The 16,655-nt window shown below is 41.2% G+C and overlaps 1 protein-coding gene across 4 annotated transcripts in view; it reads right to left on the bottom strand.

Moving 5' to 3' along the window:
* Positions 1–16,655, bottom strand: part of ift140 (intraflagellar transport 140 homolog (Chlamydomonas)) — a 43,262-nt gene that overhangs the window by 21,579 nt on the left and 5,028 nt on the right. For all 4 annotated transcript variants that reach the window (XR_014084979.1, XR_014084980.1, XM_008436366.3 and 1 more), the window contains exons 3-18: positions 16,265–16,486; positions 16,067–16,188; positions 15,014–15,144; positions 12,040–12,215; positions 11,334–11,425; positions 11,142–11,248; positions 10,373–10,524; positions 10,059–10,262; positions 9,906–9,978; positions 8,106–8,197; positions 7,893–8,020; positions 7,209–7,326; positions 6,998–7,119; positions 6,004–6,139; positions 5,788–5,919; positions 2,246–2,460 (exon numbers count right to left, since the gene is read on the bottom strand). Coding sequence is in view for 2 of the 4 variants with exons in the window: in XM_008436366.3 (XP_008434588.2) it covers positions 2,246–2,460; positions 5,788–5,919; positions 6,004–6,139; positions 6,998–7,119; positions 7,209–7,326; positions 7,893–8,020; positions 8,106–8,197; positions 9,906–9,978; positions 10,059–10,262; positions 10,373–10,524; positions 11,142–11,248; positions 11,334–11,425; positions 12,040–12,215; positions 15,014–15,144; positions 16,067–16,188; positions 16,265–16,486 (2,222 nt within the window). In the remaining 2 variants the exon portion in view is untranslated. The remainder of the gene's footprint in view (positions 1–2,245; positions 2,461–5,787; positions 5,920–6,003; positions 6,140–6,997; positions 7,120–7,208; positions 7,327–7,892; positions 8,021–8,105; positions 8,198–9,905; positions 9,979–10,058; positions 10,263–10,372; positions 10,525–11,141; positions 11,249–11,333; positions 11,426–12,039; positions 12,216–15,013; positions 15,145–16,066; positions 16,189–16,264; positions 16,487–16,655) is intronic.

The following is a 16,655-nucleotide window of genomic DNA, read 5'->3' as shown; positions in this document are numbered from 1 at the left end:
TGCCAAAATCTTTATATTTTTGTCCAGTTTTGGTTTAATTACAGCTCTGAGTGTGTTATTCTCCCAGCAAACGACCTTTTTAGAGACTCTATACTCCAGTTAACGATTAATCAATTCAAAAATCGATTCTTTCACGATTAATTGTTTCAGCTCCAATTTATTTCACATTGAAGTGCTTCAAAAAATCTGATTTGTTTTTGGTTTTTTTGATGATCTGAAATATTTAACAGAGATTAAACAAAATAAAGCTCGACTGAACTGCAGACAAACTGTCTCTGCTGTCTGCAGTCAGTATTTCGTCTGACCCTGAAGAGCATCCAGCCTCCATGAGAACCTTTGTTAGCTCACAGTCGGTCCCAGAAGAGCCGCGTTATTTCTGCAGGAAATGCCGTCCAGTGGGTGTAGATATGTGGGAATCATACACAATACCTGTATTTAATAAATACGTTTTAAAAACAGGCATTCTTATAAATAGCCTCTGCTGCTGCGCTTAGTAAAGCTGTCATCGGGCCTATTAAAAACGGCTGGGACATCCGGACCGCTGAATAATGTGTTTGCTTTTATGCCACTTCCCTTCGCGCAGCGTTTGTACGTGAGAAACTGACAGAAGCACAAAATTCTGAATGAATCACAAATTCTCTGCAGGACCAAAGAGATGAAGACTTTTTCCTATGACGACATACAAGCACACACACACATACACGGAGGAGAGAGAGAGAGAGAGCGGGTTTGATTAGTAATGTCTGGATGAATGGAAGAGAGTCCGGCGTTCCGACCGATCCGGCTGGGAGTGTTCAGGAACGCTGGACACACACCGAGGAGTTCCTTCTCCTCTAAAATGATTCAAAACGTTCTGCGATAAAGTCTGCTTTTTAAAACCCTTCAAGTCACCAGATCAGTTTCTGTTACCATAAACAATAAATTAATTATTCAGAATATTTTAAAACAAACTCTGTAATTTATCATTTTTCTCTTTCCACTAAAAACTGGATGATAAAGTTTTCTGCGTTTTGGTCTCAACTAAATCTTTTTTTAGCTGGATAATTTTATTTACAGACTTTATAATTCATTTTATTTAATGTTTATGTTGTTTTGTTTGCTTATTTTGGATATTTATGTCTTACAGTTCCAGTGTTAAACATTCATTAGAATTTAAAGTTAATTGATTTTTGAGAATGTGTTCCTGGATTATTATATTATTATTACCATTATATTACCTGAAAGTGGTCGCAAAACAACAATATTATTGTTTATGGCAATAATTTCTGGGACAATTTATCGTGACAGGAAAAGTCACAGGCCAACAAAAAATGTTGGCCTTTTACAAACTAATATCACCAAAATGTTGCAACTAAAGTAATCAGATCATATATCCAGAACTTCAAATGCTTTTTTCTTGTTAAATAAAAGCCGTCCAGTTTGCTTATTATTTGACGAAAACTGAAAAAATATTTAATATTTTCTCAGCCATAAAAACAGGATCAGGTTCACTCTTCATTTGAAAACACTTCCTGTATTCAGCCAAAAGCCTGTCGACCTTCTGAGGCCCCTTAGCGCCCTCTGGAGGCCGCAGCTTGAAAAACACTGCAGCCCAAACTGACTCAGGTGTTTTTCCTGTATCTGATCTTTTCATGACGGTCTGGACAGCACAGGTCGGATTCTTTTCGAGTGCGACCCAGGCCACTTGGATATCCGATACCTATCCGATTCAAATGTGACCAAACGTCCAGGACGCATTCATCCGTCACTGATACTCAACAGATGTCTCTATTCTACGTCCTGACACACGAGCGGGAAGAAAAACAGAAACGCGGCGGAACTATAATGAGGATTAAGTTGTTAATGTGGTCCAGTTGGACAACAACTTTAAATGTGAAAGCTGTGCTAACCGTTAGCATCCATGTTTACCTCCATAAGCACTGACAACGCTGTTATTGCGCCCTCTACTGCGCATGTGGGAGACTTTCAGGTCGTTTCCCCGTTCGCACTGGAGAACACATACAGGTCGCATTTATTTGGAAGAGAGAACGGCCACAGCAAAAAATAAATAAAATCAGATTTCACAAAAAAAAATCTGAATTGGGTCACTTCAGGCTGCAGTGTGAACGCAGCCAGAAATCAGCACCCCATCACTCCTGCAGCCGAGGATGAACTGCGGTCAGCTCCAGGGCCCAGTACCAACAAACACCCCCCACCCAGTACGCCTCTATTTACGGAGCGCCGCCCCTTTAACCGAGCGCCATACCTTTTGATGAGCTTGATGGACTTGAAGGCTTCGTCCATGTCGCCCACGCTCAGGTAGAAGCTGAAGTTCAACATGGCGTCCCGCGTTCCCTTCTCACACTTCTCCAGGCCCACGAAGTCTCTGAGAGGTCGCCTGGACGCCATGAGGGGGGGCGAAGCAGGAGCCGCTCTGATTGGCTGATCCGGTGGAGACACCTCTGGGTTCTGCTCACCTGGCTGGGATCAGAGGACCAGGTGGCTAGATGAGCTCTTGGAAAGTTACATCGATATTTTATAAATATAAAGTCAAAACATGGAAGGGCTGGACGATATGGCTAAAAACCAATATAATTGATTCATATCAGTCGACATCAATACACTGTAAAAACAGAAAATCTGAGAGTATTGTTGGTTTAGCTTCTAGTGCAAATAATACACTCAAAATAAGACAAAACTGACTTACAAGGAACTTTTCAGAAAATACAGGAGCTTGTTTTAAGTCAATAATTTCTTAATATCGATGAAAAAGTTCTAGTTCCACTGGCAGATGATTTAATTTATAACAAGATAAAATCTCTTGTTATAAGAGAAAACATTTTCCAGTGGAACTAGTTTTATATTCTATACTAGCTCTATATTAAGCAATTATTCACTTAGTTTCATCTTATTTCAAGTGTAGTGAGTAAGATTTCAGGTTTTTGCAGTGTAATTATTGTTTTTTTCCTTTTAAATATCTGAAATACTCAAACTTGTGTTGTGACCGTTCCCGTTTTATCCAGTTTTCATACAATTTTTACTTTTTAAAAACTCAACGTTTATTACTTTTAAGTAGTTATGAGGTTTGGTGGGGGAACTTGAAACTGCCTCCTGCCCCAGTGACTCAGCAGCGTGTTGCTAGGTAACCGAAGTTGTGGGGTGGGGGGGAGCTTGAAACTGCAACTTACCAAGCAGCTTGTTGCTAGGCAACCAAAGTGCGGAGTGAGTTAATTCCACCAACCTAGAATTTTCTATACGTTGGATATTCTACCAGATGTAATTATCTACTGATATTGATCATGGGTCTATCACAATATATATCATCATTGATTTATTGTGCGGCCCTAAAACAAGGGGTAATAATAACGGGGATCAGGTGGGAGCAAACAACGGGGCAACAACTGAGTCCAGACGTTTACATACCGATTTACCTGAAGTTTCAAGGTGGGATGACGATACAGCAGAAGGATTTCTGAGCAGATCTGGATTTATTGAGGATTATCAGGGTCAAAAATATCCAGCTGAATCAAATATTTACGAGCGCCAAATAAAAAGACACACACACACACACGTCCTCCCCCCCCCAGCCCCCCCCAAAGTCTGATATTTTTGTGTAGCTTTCTTTGGTTTCAGACGTTTGTATTTATTTATTACAGAAGAAGAAGAAGATTTGGAAGCACTGAGAAAAATTTACAAATTCTGAGAAAAAAGTACTTTTTTTCCAGCGTCTATAATCCTCTTCTGTTATTTATTTATTCACTCCAGTCAATAAGAAGTAAAAACAGAAAAAAAAAATAATAATAATAAGACGTGCCGAAGGCTCCAGGTTTTAGCTCGACTTTCTGGTGGAAACACTTTGGTCATGGTTTAACTCGGAAAGAGACGTTTGGCCAAACGTCAGCAGGCCTGACTAAATCTGATCCCGTGTGAATTTAGTTAGAAAACCCTCAATAAATTCAACCATTGCAGGTGTTTGTGATGTACCGTATTTTCCGCACTATAAAGCGCACCTTCAATGAACGGCCTATTTTAAAACTTTTTTCATTTATAAAGTGCACCGCATTAAAAGGCGCGTAGAATAGACTCTACAGTAGAGGCTGGAGTTACGTTACGCATCCACTAGATGGAGCTGCACTAAAGGGAATGTCAACAAAACAGTCCGACTCGGATTGGCGAGGAGAACCTTCCGCGACGTGGCCGGACGATGGTCACCCTTCTTTGTTCGCGCACAGCATGTTGGTGGGGAATATGGTGCAAAATGACCTGCAGTCGACCTGATTATCAGGTCGGTAGGTAGACAGGTCGGTCAAACTTTATTAACAAACCAGGTTCTGACAACTATCCCAGCATGCACCACACGCTTCTTCTTCTACGGGCGAAAATGAAGTCGGTGGCTGCTTACCGTAGCTGCTAGACCTGCTGTGGCTCAATATTGGTCCATATACAAGGAGCACCGGATTATAAGGCGCACTGTCGGCTTTTGAGGAAATTTAAGGTTTTTAGTGCGCCTTATAGTGCGGAAATTACGGTAATCAGATTTTAGTGCTGATCTACGGGAACGATGATGAGACACAATCACAGCTGCTGAAAGACAAACTTACTTCTGGAAGAAACACACCGTCTCCCCGAAATAACAGCTGGGGTGTGTTAGAACACACACACACACATTTTCACATGAGAATAATCATAAAAAACAATTAATACGCTCATAATTAAACCCCACAGATTATGACAGAGTATTAGGGCCAAGAAAAAAATTTAATCACAGGAACAAAATTGTAATAGTGTGAGAAAAAAGTTACGAGAGCATAAAATCATAATGTTACCAGAATAAAGTCATAATAAAATGTGAATAAAGTTATAATATTGCGAGCAAAAAGTTTTACGAGAATAAAGTCGTATGAGAATAGCGTTGAAGTAATACGAGAATAAATTAGAAATAATACCACAAAAGTCATAATATTACCAGAACAAAGTTGCAATACTAACAGAATAAAGTCGTAATAATATAACTAACTAAACATTGAAACAAGTCATTGTTGGAAATATTATGTGTAGTTATCATTCTTACATGTGTGTAGATTATTGATCCTACCGTAGAAGTCTTATATTGCTATAGATTATTGTGATTTTCATTTAGAAGTGATGGCCTCTTGCTGTCTGTGTTAAAACTTCAGACTGCTGTGTTGAAGACTTTCTCACACTGATAGCAGCCCTCCGCACTAAGGAGAAATCGCTCCCAAGGGAAAAGACGACCTGGTGTGTGTAGAACTTGCTGATATCTCGTCTCTTCCGTCTCTCCCTCCCTCCTCTGAAACTAAAGTCGAGCTCTAACTGGACGTCATCGGGACGCGCGGTGGGCAGCTCGCTGGAGCGGGCCGCTGCGTCTTGGTAAAAACTCACATAAGTTGTCTGTGGTTCGTCTTACGTAGGTTGTGGAAAAATACCTTTCAGTAATGTTTCGTAAAGTTATACTTTGGTGTCAGAGTTCATCTTTTACACATCAGCAGCAGGACTGAAACGATTCTGCAAACCACTGAATCTATTTCAAAGAAATAATCAGACAAGCTGGTCACATCAGATCCTGACTCCTCCATAAAACTGATATTTTATTGTACTTTTACGACTTTCCTCTGGTAATATTGTGTCTTTATTGTGCAAATATTACGACTTTATTCTTGTAATTTAAAAAATTATATCTAAGTTTGGCCCCAATACAAACATACAACCAGAACATTTCTGAGATTATTTTCGCTAGAAGTTGCCCCATAATTCAAACACACTAACAAAGAGAGTGAGTGAGCTCACCTTGCAGGTGAAGTAGTAGAACGGCACATCCAGGGCGAGGAGGGCCTGAAGGCCTGGAGGCCTGGAGAAGCAGTCCTGGAGCAGGAGTCCGTGTTCCTGCGTACAGAAGAGCGTCACCACTGACACGTCCTCCTGAGAGAGAAACCGTCACAGCGTCAGGAATCCTGCCAACAACGCCAAAACGGCTACAGGCGATCACCGCAGCGTGTCGTCTACCAAATCTGAGAAAGCGTTGGCTGATTTCTCCGAGCCGATCGGCGCCGTCTCGCAGACAAAGAGTCGAGGTTCGTTCTCATCCCAGTAGTGGGACACAGGAAAACGGCCACTGATTTCATTTTCCTGAAACTTTTGCCTGAAATGACAGAAAATGTCAATAAGATGTATATAATACTACAGAACTTCTATAAAGTTGAACAATATTTAGAGGTTCCTTGAACGGGTTATTATAGGTCTGTGGTCTATACAAAACATTTCTATTATATTTTTTACACAAAATCATCTTAGAAAATGAGATTATAGTCTGCTCAGTTGAACCATCGAGTTGTTTTAGGGCGTCTGTCACTTTAAATCAAAATAAGTTGCTGCTGGCCCCAGCTGGACATTTACTCTCACACGTGAAAATGGCTGCAAACAGATGTGCAATTATTCAATCACACATCTTTGAAAAGCAGAAGTGGAGAATCCTGCATAACCAAGAAGAATGCAGCAAGTGGTTTCTGGATGCTGGGACAGACAAAGTGTTTCGTCTGCTCCAGCAGCCATTGTGCAGCGCATACAGCGGGAAAACCAGCTGACCAAACGTGCTGCAGCTCAGCTTGGGTTGCTAGGTAACGGCTCACTAACGGCTCATTTGTTTTTTGAAACGGCTCGTTTTCCAGACACCAATAAAACATGACAATTTTTAAGTGGAATGTAACATTTAACAGAAATTTATTTTTAAAAAGTGCATACTTTGCAAGCAAAAGACAAAAAAGTTTAAAAAACATTCTTGTTATTTTCTGTGGAAATGCTTTTTGTATATTACGTGAAATCAGCTAGTATTTTTTTTTAATTACTTTTACATTTTAAAAAACACAAAGCATTTTTTAATAAAAATTATTAAGAGCCGCAGGTTGCAGAGCCTACAGGGCCACAGAAGTCGCAACAGTGGTCCGGATTTGGCCCGCAGGCCATGAGTTTGATACATGAGCAATAAGAATAATGTCCTTACTTATCGCTTTCATCAGGCGCAGAGACGCCAGAGGACGGTCTGCCGGTGAAGAAATCAAAGTGCGTCACGGTGTCCATCTCAATGTCGTAGAAATATACTTTATGATCGGGTCGTCCGTTAACCTGACGAACAGATCGGACTAAATTCAGCTTAAAGAACAAAGATGATGTTTCTTTGATTTAAAAAGTGTGACTGAACCGCGCCGCGTCACCTGGGAGGCTAGCAGGCTAACTTGGCTGCCGCTGGCGTTGCATTTGACGGACCTCAGGGCGCCGAGGCCGCTGATGTGGTCGGACAAATTCTTAGCGCCGCAGTGAGCTTTGGCGTCTCTGCAAGAGAAAACATCGCAAAAAGACAAAACAGCGTTCAGGTGCGACGGAGGATTAGGGCCAGCATGAGGAAAAATACTTATTACAAGAATAAATCCATACGAGAATAAAGTCTGAATATTATGAGTTTATTCTTGTAATATGAGGATATTCTATGAGAATAAACTCATAGTAATGCTAGAATAAAGGTATAATGTCACCAGAATAAAGTCACAGTAATGTCAAGATGTTAAGAGAATAATATTCTCGTCATACATTAGAAAAAATCTGAAAAAAGTCGTAATATTAAGAAAATACAACTAGTTATAAATAAGATATATTTTGAGAATAAAGTCATAGTACACAGATTTACATCAGATTATCATAAATAACAGGACACAGCCTGCAGCTGATAACAATCTGATGTTAATAGATTAAGTATTTCTTTATCTGTAAACCAAATACCAGAGTATAACTTCACAAGATGCTCAACATTCCTCATTTTACCACAGTTGTCAGACTGATCTTTTGTTTTGGAGTTCTCATAATATTACGACTTTATTTTGAAACTCTGATGCGTTAGTTACCGTCTGGAGAGGTCGTAAACTCTGATGTGCGCCGTGTCCGTTCCTACTGCCAGGTACGACTGGCACACGTCCAGCAGCACGGGGTTTCCCTCGGCCCGGGAGAAGGTCAGCAGCTGCTTCACTGTCCCCTGAGGGGGGGAACAGCAGCAGAAACGGTTAAACCGGGTCTGAGCTTCAGACGGCAGGATGCGGCTACAGCAGGCAGCAACGTACCTGAGGTGTTCGGATCTGGACTCTGCTTGGTTCCACCGTGTAAAGGTTCTCGTCATGAACAGCAACAATGTGGGAATCACAAGGAAAAGATCCTGCAATGGATGGAAGGAAAACAGGTTAAACTACCTGAATTATTCACATTTTGTCACGTTTCATCCACAAACCTTCATGGATTTTATATTATATATATATTATATCTGCACCCTGTGGCTCTTTGGACCTTCCATAAATCATAATATTACGAGATTAAAATCATTTAAAAAAAGAGAAAAAAGTCAGATTATGAGAATAAAATCGCACAATAAAGTCATAATAATACAAGAATAAAGTCATAGTATTACGAGAATAAAGTAAAAAGAAAGTATGACAATAAAGTCATATTATGACATTATTCTCGTATTATTTCGACTTTATTCTTATTTAATTTTTTATTTTCTTAGCATGACCCTTAAGCTCCGTCGTAATTTCACAAGCGTTCAGGAAGTTTATAGTGACGTATTATTGACGCTTTGAACGTGACGTCACGCTCCCCAAACTCCACCCGCTCCGCCGTGACGGAAGTCTAAACAACCGACGCACTCCTGTCACAAAACACATATCTAACCTGATGTCGCTTTTATTCAGATGATTTCGCGCTAAAATGTTTACAGGACGCTGCGCGGTCGGCTGCAGGACACAAGCCGTCAACCACAACGACTGGCAGCCCTCGGTGAAATAATAAAGCAGTAAGATTAATGTTCATATACTTTATAACTAATTATGACTACAAATATGCAGTCAAAGATCGCATTATGGGGAAGGTACGCGTCTAACCGTTGGTAACCATGGAGACAGTGCCGCACCGTCACGTAGCCTAGCATGTATGGGGAAAACTGGTTAGCATCTCGTCTTTTAATGCTGCTTCCGGTGTAAAGGCGAACGGTGTTCATGACATAAGGGTATAAAAATTAAATAATTTGATAAACGGGTCAGGAGGGAGGAGGTACGGGTCGGTTTCTAAGCTAGCCGTCTCCAACTTTTGTAAATCCCGCCGTCTATGAACTTCAACCAGGTGAGTTACGTTCACAGACAAATTAACTCGACTCGAACAATTAGAAGCCATGAATAAGCTGGCAAAAACTATTTGGGGAAAACCATTTCCGTCGCTCTGTCCTTCACTTCCGACATCCGTCATGGCGCCTGGAGTGATTTAGGGTGAATTCACACTGCAGCCTGAAGTGACTCAATTCCGATTTTTTGGCAATTCCGATTTTTTTTGCTGGGTCCGTTCACACTGCCAGTAAATGCTTCCTGTATGTGTTCTGCTGTGTGAACGGGCAAACGACCTGAAGTGCCCCGCATGCGCAGTAGAGGGCGCCATAGCGTCAGCGTTCTGCCAACCGCCATAAGAAGAAGAGCTCAGTGTTTGCGGAAGTAAACATGGAGGCTAACGGTGGAGCTTAGCTTATATATTTGAAGTTGTTGTCCGGCCGGAGCAGCAAATTAACAACTTAATCCTCATATAATCCGTCATATTTGTTGTTTTTCTTCCTTCCTGCTCGTATCAGGAGCAGAATAATGAGATTTGTTGAGAATCAGTGACATTCAGTTCGGATGAATGCGGCCTGGACGTTATGGTCGAATTTGAATCGGATACGTATCGGATATGGGTCACAATCGAAAAAGAATCTGACCTGTGTTGTTCACACTGCCATGAAAAGATCGGATATAGGTCGCTTTACGTTAAAAAAATCGGAATTGGGTCACTTCATGCTGCAGTGTGAACGCACCCTTAGTGACGTAGTCGCAAAGGGTGAATACCTGTAACATGCAGAGCCGTGCCTGAGAGCTCATAGACGGAGATGTGTTTCCCGTTCCAGACCGTCACAGAGTCCTGCTGGGGGAACAGGGAAGTCAGTTTCATTTCTGTCAGAGCAGAACCAAGCAGAGTCCAGCTGTCTTGTTTGGTTTCACCTTGCTAACGCACACTCCTCTGATGTGCATGTCGCACTGCAGAGGAAGCGTCTCTCCGCTGCTGAAGTTCGTGATGCTGAGCTGAGTCGGGGCGAGCTGCACTGCTGCCACCTGCTGGCCGAAGTGCGCCGACATCACATGCTCACTGAGGATCAGAACCGTTCTGGAGTTGTTGGCGGCCAGCAGGTTCTGATTGGAGCCCCACTGACGTCACACACACACACACACACACACACACACACACACACACACACACGCGATGAGGTTTTGGTATAAAACCGTTTGTTTAAATGATGAGCTCAGACTGACGGTACCTGCAGCTGGGTGACGTTTCCGTGGATCTCAGTGGGAGTCTGCAGCTTCCACAGGGCTTTAGCGTCGGCTCTGTAGCTGCTGCTGCTCATCGGCTGTGTCGCCGTCTTCCACATCGCTATGCGGCCTTTGGAGGTTCCAGCTGCCAGGATCTCTGCATAGTTCACATTTTTATTAAAGAAAGCAGATTATTCAGAGCTGCTCAACAGCAGTAACACATGCTGAAATAATGACTTGGAGGAGGGAGCGGGTTTTTTTCGGTTGCGTTCGATTTCCTTAAGATCAGCCGATACTTACATCTCAAACCCGATCTTATCTACTGCCGCTCAATCCTGAAAATGAGCCACTGACGGACAGACCGGCCCCTCAGCCGGTCCCGTTAACGATAATCACTAAAGGTGCACCGATTTATCAGCGCCAGTTTCTTTAAGTTTGGGAAATCGGTGATCAGACGATACTTAGGCCAACAGACCGGCCCACCGGGTCGGGTCTGCATGTTTCCAGTTAACAACAGTCACCCACCCACTGTTACCAGGGATTGAGTGACGAAGTTACAAAAGGTCAACATCTCGCTGAAAAGTTACTTATAAGAAAATTGTCTTATTCGCAGTAGAAACTAGATAAAAATACTCAGTAAGATTTAGTATTTTTTGCAGTGTAGGTGTTGCTGGATAATGGTAGCAGAAACGCTGCGACTACTGGACGGATAAAGAACATATTTTCCAGATTTTCTTTTCTTTTTCCATATTCTGAGCCTGTAAATGAACTTACCTTTGGCTGCGCAGTAGGAAACACAGTTGATCATCTCTCCCTTCTTAAAGCCCAGAGTTTCGTCCAGAGATAGAACGTAGTTCTCGTCTCTCTCCAGGTCCCAAACTCTGACACGTTTAAAGGAAAATAATCCAACAGATTAAAATCACTGGATTATGCTGGCCTGCAGAGGAGCGGCGGGTAGAAACTGACTTGACGACCGGTTCTCCTGTCGCTGTGACCAGGAGGCTGTTCTCGGTCCAGATGATGTCGACGTTCTGCCCGGCTGTGCTGCTCAGCTTCACCTGCAGACAGAAACCAAACAAAGTCGGAGCAGCACAACTTCACCGTGTTTTTACTCAACTGAAACGACTGACACAGGAGTAAAAGGTTCACTCCAGAACTGAGTAACTGATCAAATTATCAATCATGTCATATTAAAAAATTACATCTTCAAAAATATTATATCAAAATATAAAGTTAAATGGAAATTTTGGTATTTTAAGGGGAAATTCATATAAACAACAACAAAAAAAACAAAATTGGCCAAAATAAAATTCTTCCAAATCAGTTTCTTTTAATACAAAATGTATGAAACTTTAACTGAAACTGCAGGTGTGTGTGTCTGTGTCTGGTGGATTTTTAGTTAAAACATGTTTGTTGTTCATTCAGTGGGCAGAAAATGCAGAAATTTTACTCAAGAAGGAGAAAAAATACTTTATAATGAAATGACTCAAGTAAAAGTAAAAAGTACAGCATAGTGAAAATACTTTTAAACGTACATTTTACAAGTACTGGTTAGTACCCAACTCTGCCTGTTACATTAAACATAACCTGGTTATTTATTTATTAAAATGAAGATGAGACATTTACTGCCCAGTCAGACATCCAACTCTAGGAAGCTACGGTCAAAGCGGACCTTCATGGACTCGTGAGCGCCCCCTTCTGGTCTCAGTGTGTACTGCGACAGCATCAGGGTGTCCGTGACGACCACCAGCACGCCTCTCTTGTCCAGGTAGAAGAGCTTCCTGATGGCGCCGTCCTCGCTCAGCAGCGGGCTCGTTCTGCCCTGTTCGTCCACGGCATGGACCTTTCCTGCAGGTCATCACAGATCGGCTTCAAACAGGTTTAAACGGAAACACAAGGGGGCGCCAAAGGTTGCTTAAAAACGATTGAATCCCATACATTTTTTCATCATGATTTTTGATTTCTGTTATTCAATCATTTAAAAAAACAACAACTATAAGTTAATATAAGTGATTTAGCTGTTATTTTTGTTGGCCATTTTCTGATTGGCTGCCAGTGAAACTCATCAAGTTGCTTTGCTGGTCAAGTTAGCATAGCGAGCTAAAAATGGAAAAGTTTCTGACAAAAGGAGCCAAACTCTGCTGTGATAAACCATAAGAACCGTAGGAATTAAATTCAATTTGATGTCATTATTATAAAATAATATTTTCAAGTAAGGGGATTGTGGTAAAAAAAAAAAAAAAAGATTATCTAGTAATAAAGTCTAGAGAAACTTATCACAGTATAAGTTTTTCATATCAGTCGATGTTGATAATTATTGATAAGTTTTCTGTTTTAAATATCTGAACTACAGACTGGCGGTGTGACCCTGAATGTTTCATCCAGTTTCCCTCCATTTTGTTTTTTACTTTTTAGCAGTTATGAGGCAAAGTGGGGGAACTTGAAACTGCTCCAGTTACTCAGCAGGTCGTTGCTAGGCAACCGAAGTTTGGGGGAACTTGAAACTGCTCCAGTTACTCAGCAGGTCGTTGCTAGGCAACCGAAGTTTGGGGGAACTTGAAACTGCTCCAGTTACTCAGCAGGTCGTTGCTAGGCAACCGAAGTTTGGGGGAACTTGAAACTGCTCCAGTTACTCAGCAGGTCGTTGCTAGGCAACCGAAGTTTGGGGGAACTTGAAACTGCTTCTTACTCAGCAGGTCGTTGCTAGGCAACCAAAGTTTGGGGGAACTTGAAACTGCTTCTTACTCAGCAGGTCGTTGCTAGGCAACCAAAGTTTGGGGGAGCTTGAAACTGCTCCAGTTACGCAGAAGGTCGTTGCTAGGCCAGTGTTTTTCAACCATTTTTGAGTCAAGGTACACCGTTTTAATTGAAAAAATCCCGAGGCACACCACCAACTAAAAATGGAAATAAACATACTCTGTAGCCGCCTATATATAGTCATTCTTATCAAATCTCTCGAATAGGAATCAAATAAACACAAAAATGTATTATCACATTTTACATTTCTTATTTCAAACTGCACCTAACATATCCACTTCAAAAATACCCCTGAACAGCCACAACACTGTGGTGTTAAATTTAAAGAAGTTGTAGAAAACGTCAGTGTTTTACAAACTAATCCACAAGCATCTTATAGCCAGAATACAGAAAATAATTCTTATTCTGAAAGAAGCAATAATATTTGGGAAACATTTCACTTCATATTCACTGTTACAATATGAAGAGTTGCATGTACAAAATGTCAACATCTGTATATTTTACCCACCTGGTGTGAAACCTGTGCATGTTTGGATGAAAACAGATCTGATTTCCTGGCAGAAATTGAAGAAAGACAAAGTTCTTCCTCAACATCTCAGTCTCTCTCTGTTTTTAGTTTTTATAGTAACCAGGCTAGAGAAGCTTATTTCACACAGATATGTTGTGGGAAATGGACTCATGCTCTTTCCAACTACTGCTGAGCTTCTCTGTCTTTTCCATCACTGTCATCAGTCTTTCTAGATAAAATGCTCTCACCGCTACCTGTAACATTCATGCATCACTAATTCTCTTGTTTTAATGTAAAATGCTCTGTACCTACTGCCATCTAGTGGTAAGAACATTACATGATTACGTCGCTGCTGCTACTACAGCAGATACTCGAAGATGGCATTATTTGCAGACAATCTCAAAAAATCTTTTAAAACTAATTACGGTATTTTTCGGACTATAGAGCGCACCATACTAGCACCTTCAATTAAAAAAATAAAATAAAATAAAAACTGGAAGCTGCTCTCGGTTTTCCATTAGGACTCAGCAGAATGCCTCGTCCTAATAAATCTGCTGGACGCAGCACTCCGTCTCCAAAGTCAAACCATGGTTTCGTTCACACCGAGCTTAAATGCAGCGGCTCTATTTCCCTCCTGTAGTGCCAGCCCTCAACTTAAAAGCTGCATGATATGAGTTTGAAAACATTTCTCCGTTTACCTGCTGCTAGCATGTGCTTGTTCTAAATGAAAATTAGCCGTTCTTCTTTGATTTACAATTTTGACTTCTAATGATTCACTTCCTGCTAGAGAGCCCCCTGATGGTTGAAGAAAAATCCGCAGAAAAGCCACAGCGGGCTACAATCCGCATGGTTCAAAGTTAAGGAAAAAAGTAGCAGCTTTTAGTCCGGAAAATACGGTACCGTAGTGAAATTGAATAATTTCCACGGCACACCTGACGATCACTCACGGCACACTAGTGTGCCGCGGAACAGTGGTTGAAAAACACTGTGCTAGGCAATCGAAGTTTGGGGGAGCTTGAAACTGCTCCAGTTACTCAGAAGGTCGTTGCTAAGCAACCAGAAAGTGAGTTAGTAGATTCCATCAACTTAGAATATTCTTTATATTGAATATTTTATCAGTTGTATTGCCTATTGATATTGATCACATATTTACACTGTTATAAATCATAATATATGATAATAAAATTCTCTGTCACAGAATTCTTGATCATCTAAAATCTGAAAAAATGAGGCAACATTTATGCTAAATGGATAAAACAATTCCTGACTAGTGAATAAAACTTCTTTTTAACATAGTTTGTATCTTTGTGTGTGGGTTTGTAAAGAGGGGGTTCCCGGGCCCTTTGGGGGCCATGTCACGGAAACGTTTGGGCCGTCTGACCGTCGGCGGTGCTGACGTAGAAGCCCAGTCCCTCCTGAGGGCCCATCTTCAGAGGCGCCCCCTTCCAGCTGAACATGTCCAGAGCCGATTCGTCACCGCTCACTGACGCCCGCGCCAACATCGCCACGTCGCTATGGAAACAGCACGGATCAGATCAGGTGTGAAAACATCATTTCCACCTGAAACGTTCCTCTCAACGTCTTTAGATTTTAATGTGGTTTGCTTCAAAGGTCAAAATATTCAAACACTTCCTTTGAACTTTTCTGTCTCTCTTATCCTAATAATAATAAAAATCTAAATATTTATTTATAAATCACTTTACATGTAAATATTGAAGTACTAGGGTCTCTTCAAGTTAGCTCCTCTGCTGCTGCTTCTGTAATCTGAACTAAAAAGTAATGATAATGGATTTAAAATATATAAAGTATTAAAGAATAACTTATAAATTACAACTTTTCCTGTGGATATACATTTTTAATTCTGGTTTTTCCGTTTTCTCCTTTCACAATCAACACATAATGCATCTTCAAATAAAAACCAAAACGATAATAATGTTAGAAAGTGTCTTTGAAAACTCTTCCTTCTCCTTTTGCACGTTTCCAACAAACTTCAATGTATTTTATTTGCATTTTTTGTGATGAAGCAACAGAAAGTGTCATGATACATTTTACTGGATGATAAATTGTCCCTGTAATTATTGCAATAAATAAATGATAATATTGTCATTTTGAGACCATTTTCAACTAATACAATGATAATGGCTTAATAAAAAATGAAATAACCACAAAAATCACAAATACATAAATGAAATGGATTATTAAAGTTCTAAACATAAACAAAAATGTTTTTTGTAAAGCAAAAGAAAAAAAGAAAAAGTCAAACTTCTCAAAATTACTTTTCAAATTGTTTTAGTTTCAAAGTAAAAACACAATTTAGCTCCACGTTTTTTCCACCTGACAACAGATTTGAATGGATCATGAGAATGAAAGCTGTTGATCTCATTTTAATTGGTTAATTGCGACAGATTCATCTGTAAATCTGTGAGCTACTTACACCCCAGGAGAGGCAGGCTTGAAAATGCAGCAGGTTAAAGGTTTGTTGTAGTCGTGCTTAACGAGGTGATTTCCCACAAGTCGCCCTCTGGCATCTAATTTCCACACGGCCAGAGCTCCGTTCTGACAAAACACAGCGATGATTAAATTCAGAGTAAAATCAGCGTTTCTGTTTTACTGTCGTCATGAAGCAGCGAACCTGATCTCCGGTCACCAGGCGGCTCCCGGAGCCGCTCCACTCCAGCAGCGCGATGCGGGCCGCGTGGACGGCCGGCAGCACGGTCTGATCCCCGGACGGATGCGTGAGCAGCACCACCTCCCCGCTCTCCCAGCCCAGAACCAGAACCGGCTTTACGGGATGCCAGCGCAGCGCGGCGGCCGGCTGGGCCCGGTCCACATGGCAGCTCTTCACACACTCACCCTGAGTTTGGACAGGACCAGGATGACGCATCAGAACTGATGTCATCAGTGCGGATTCCATTATCAATATAATTAGAAATACGCACCATGTTGTATTCGACTCAAACGTAAAACCGGATTAAAAATAAGAATCTCGCTGTGAAATGAACATTTAACATGAAATGTTTTGA

Source organism: Poecilia reticulata, chromosome 19, assembly GCF_904066995.2.
Source record: "Poecilia reticulata chromosome 19, P_reticulata-male-v2, whole genome shotgun sequence".
NCBI classification, from domain to species: Eukaryota; Metazoa; Chordata; class Actinopteri; order Cyprinodontiformes; family Poeciliidae; genus Poecilia; species Poecilia reticulata.
The sequence above is the reverse complement of the archived record's forward strand: the minus strand, read 5'-3'. Positions and strand labels throughout refer to the sequence as shown.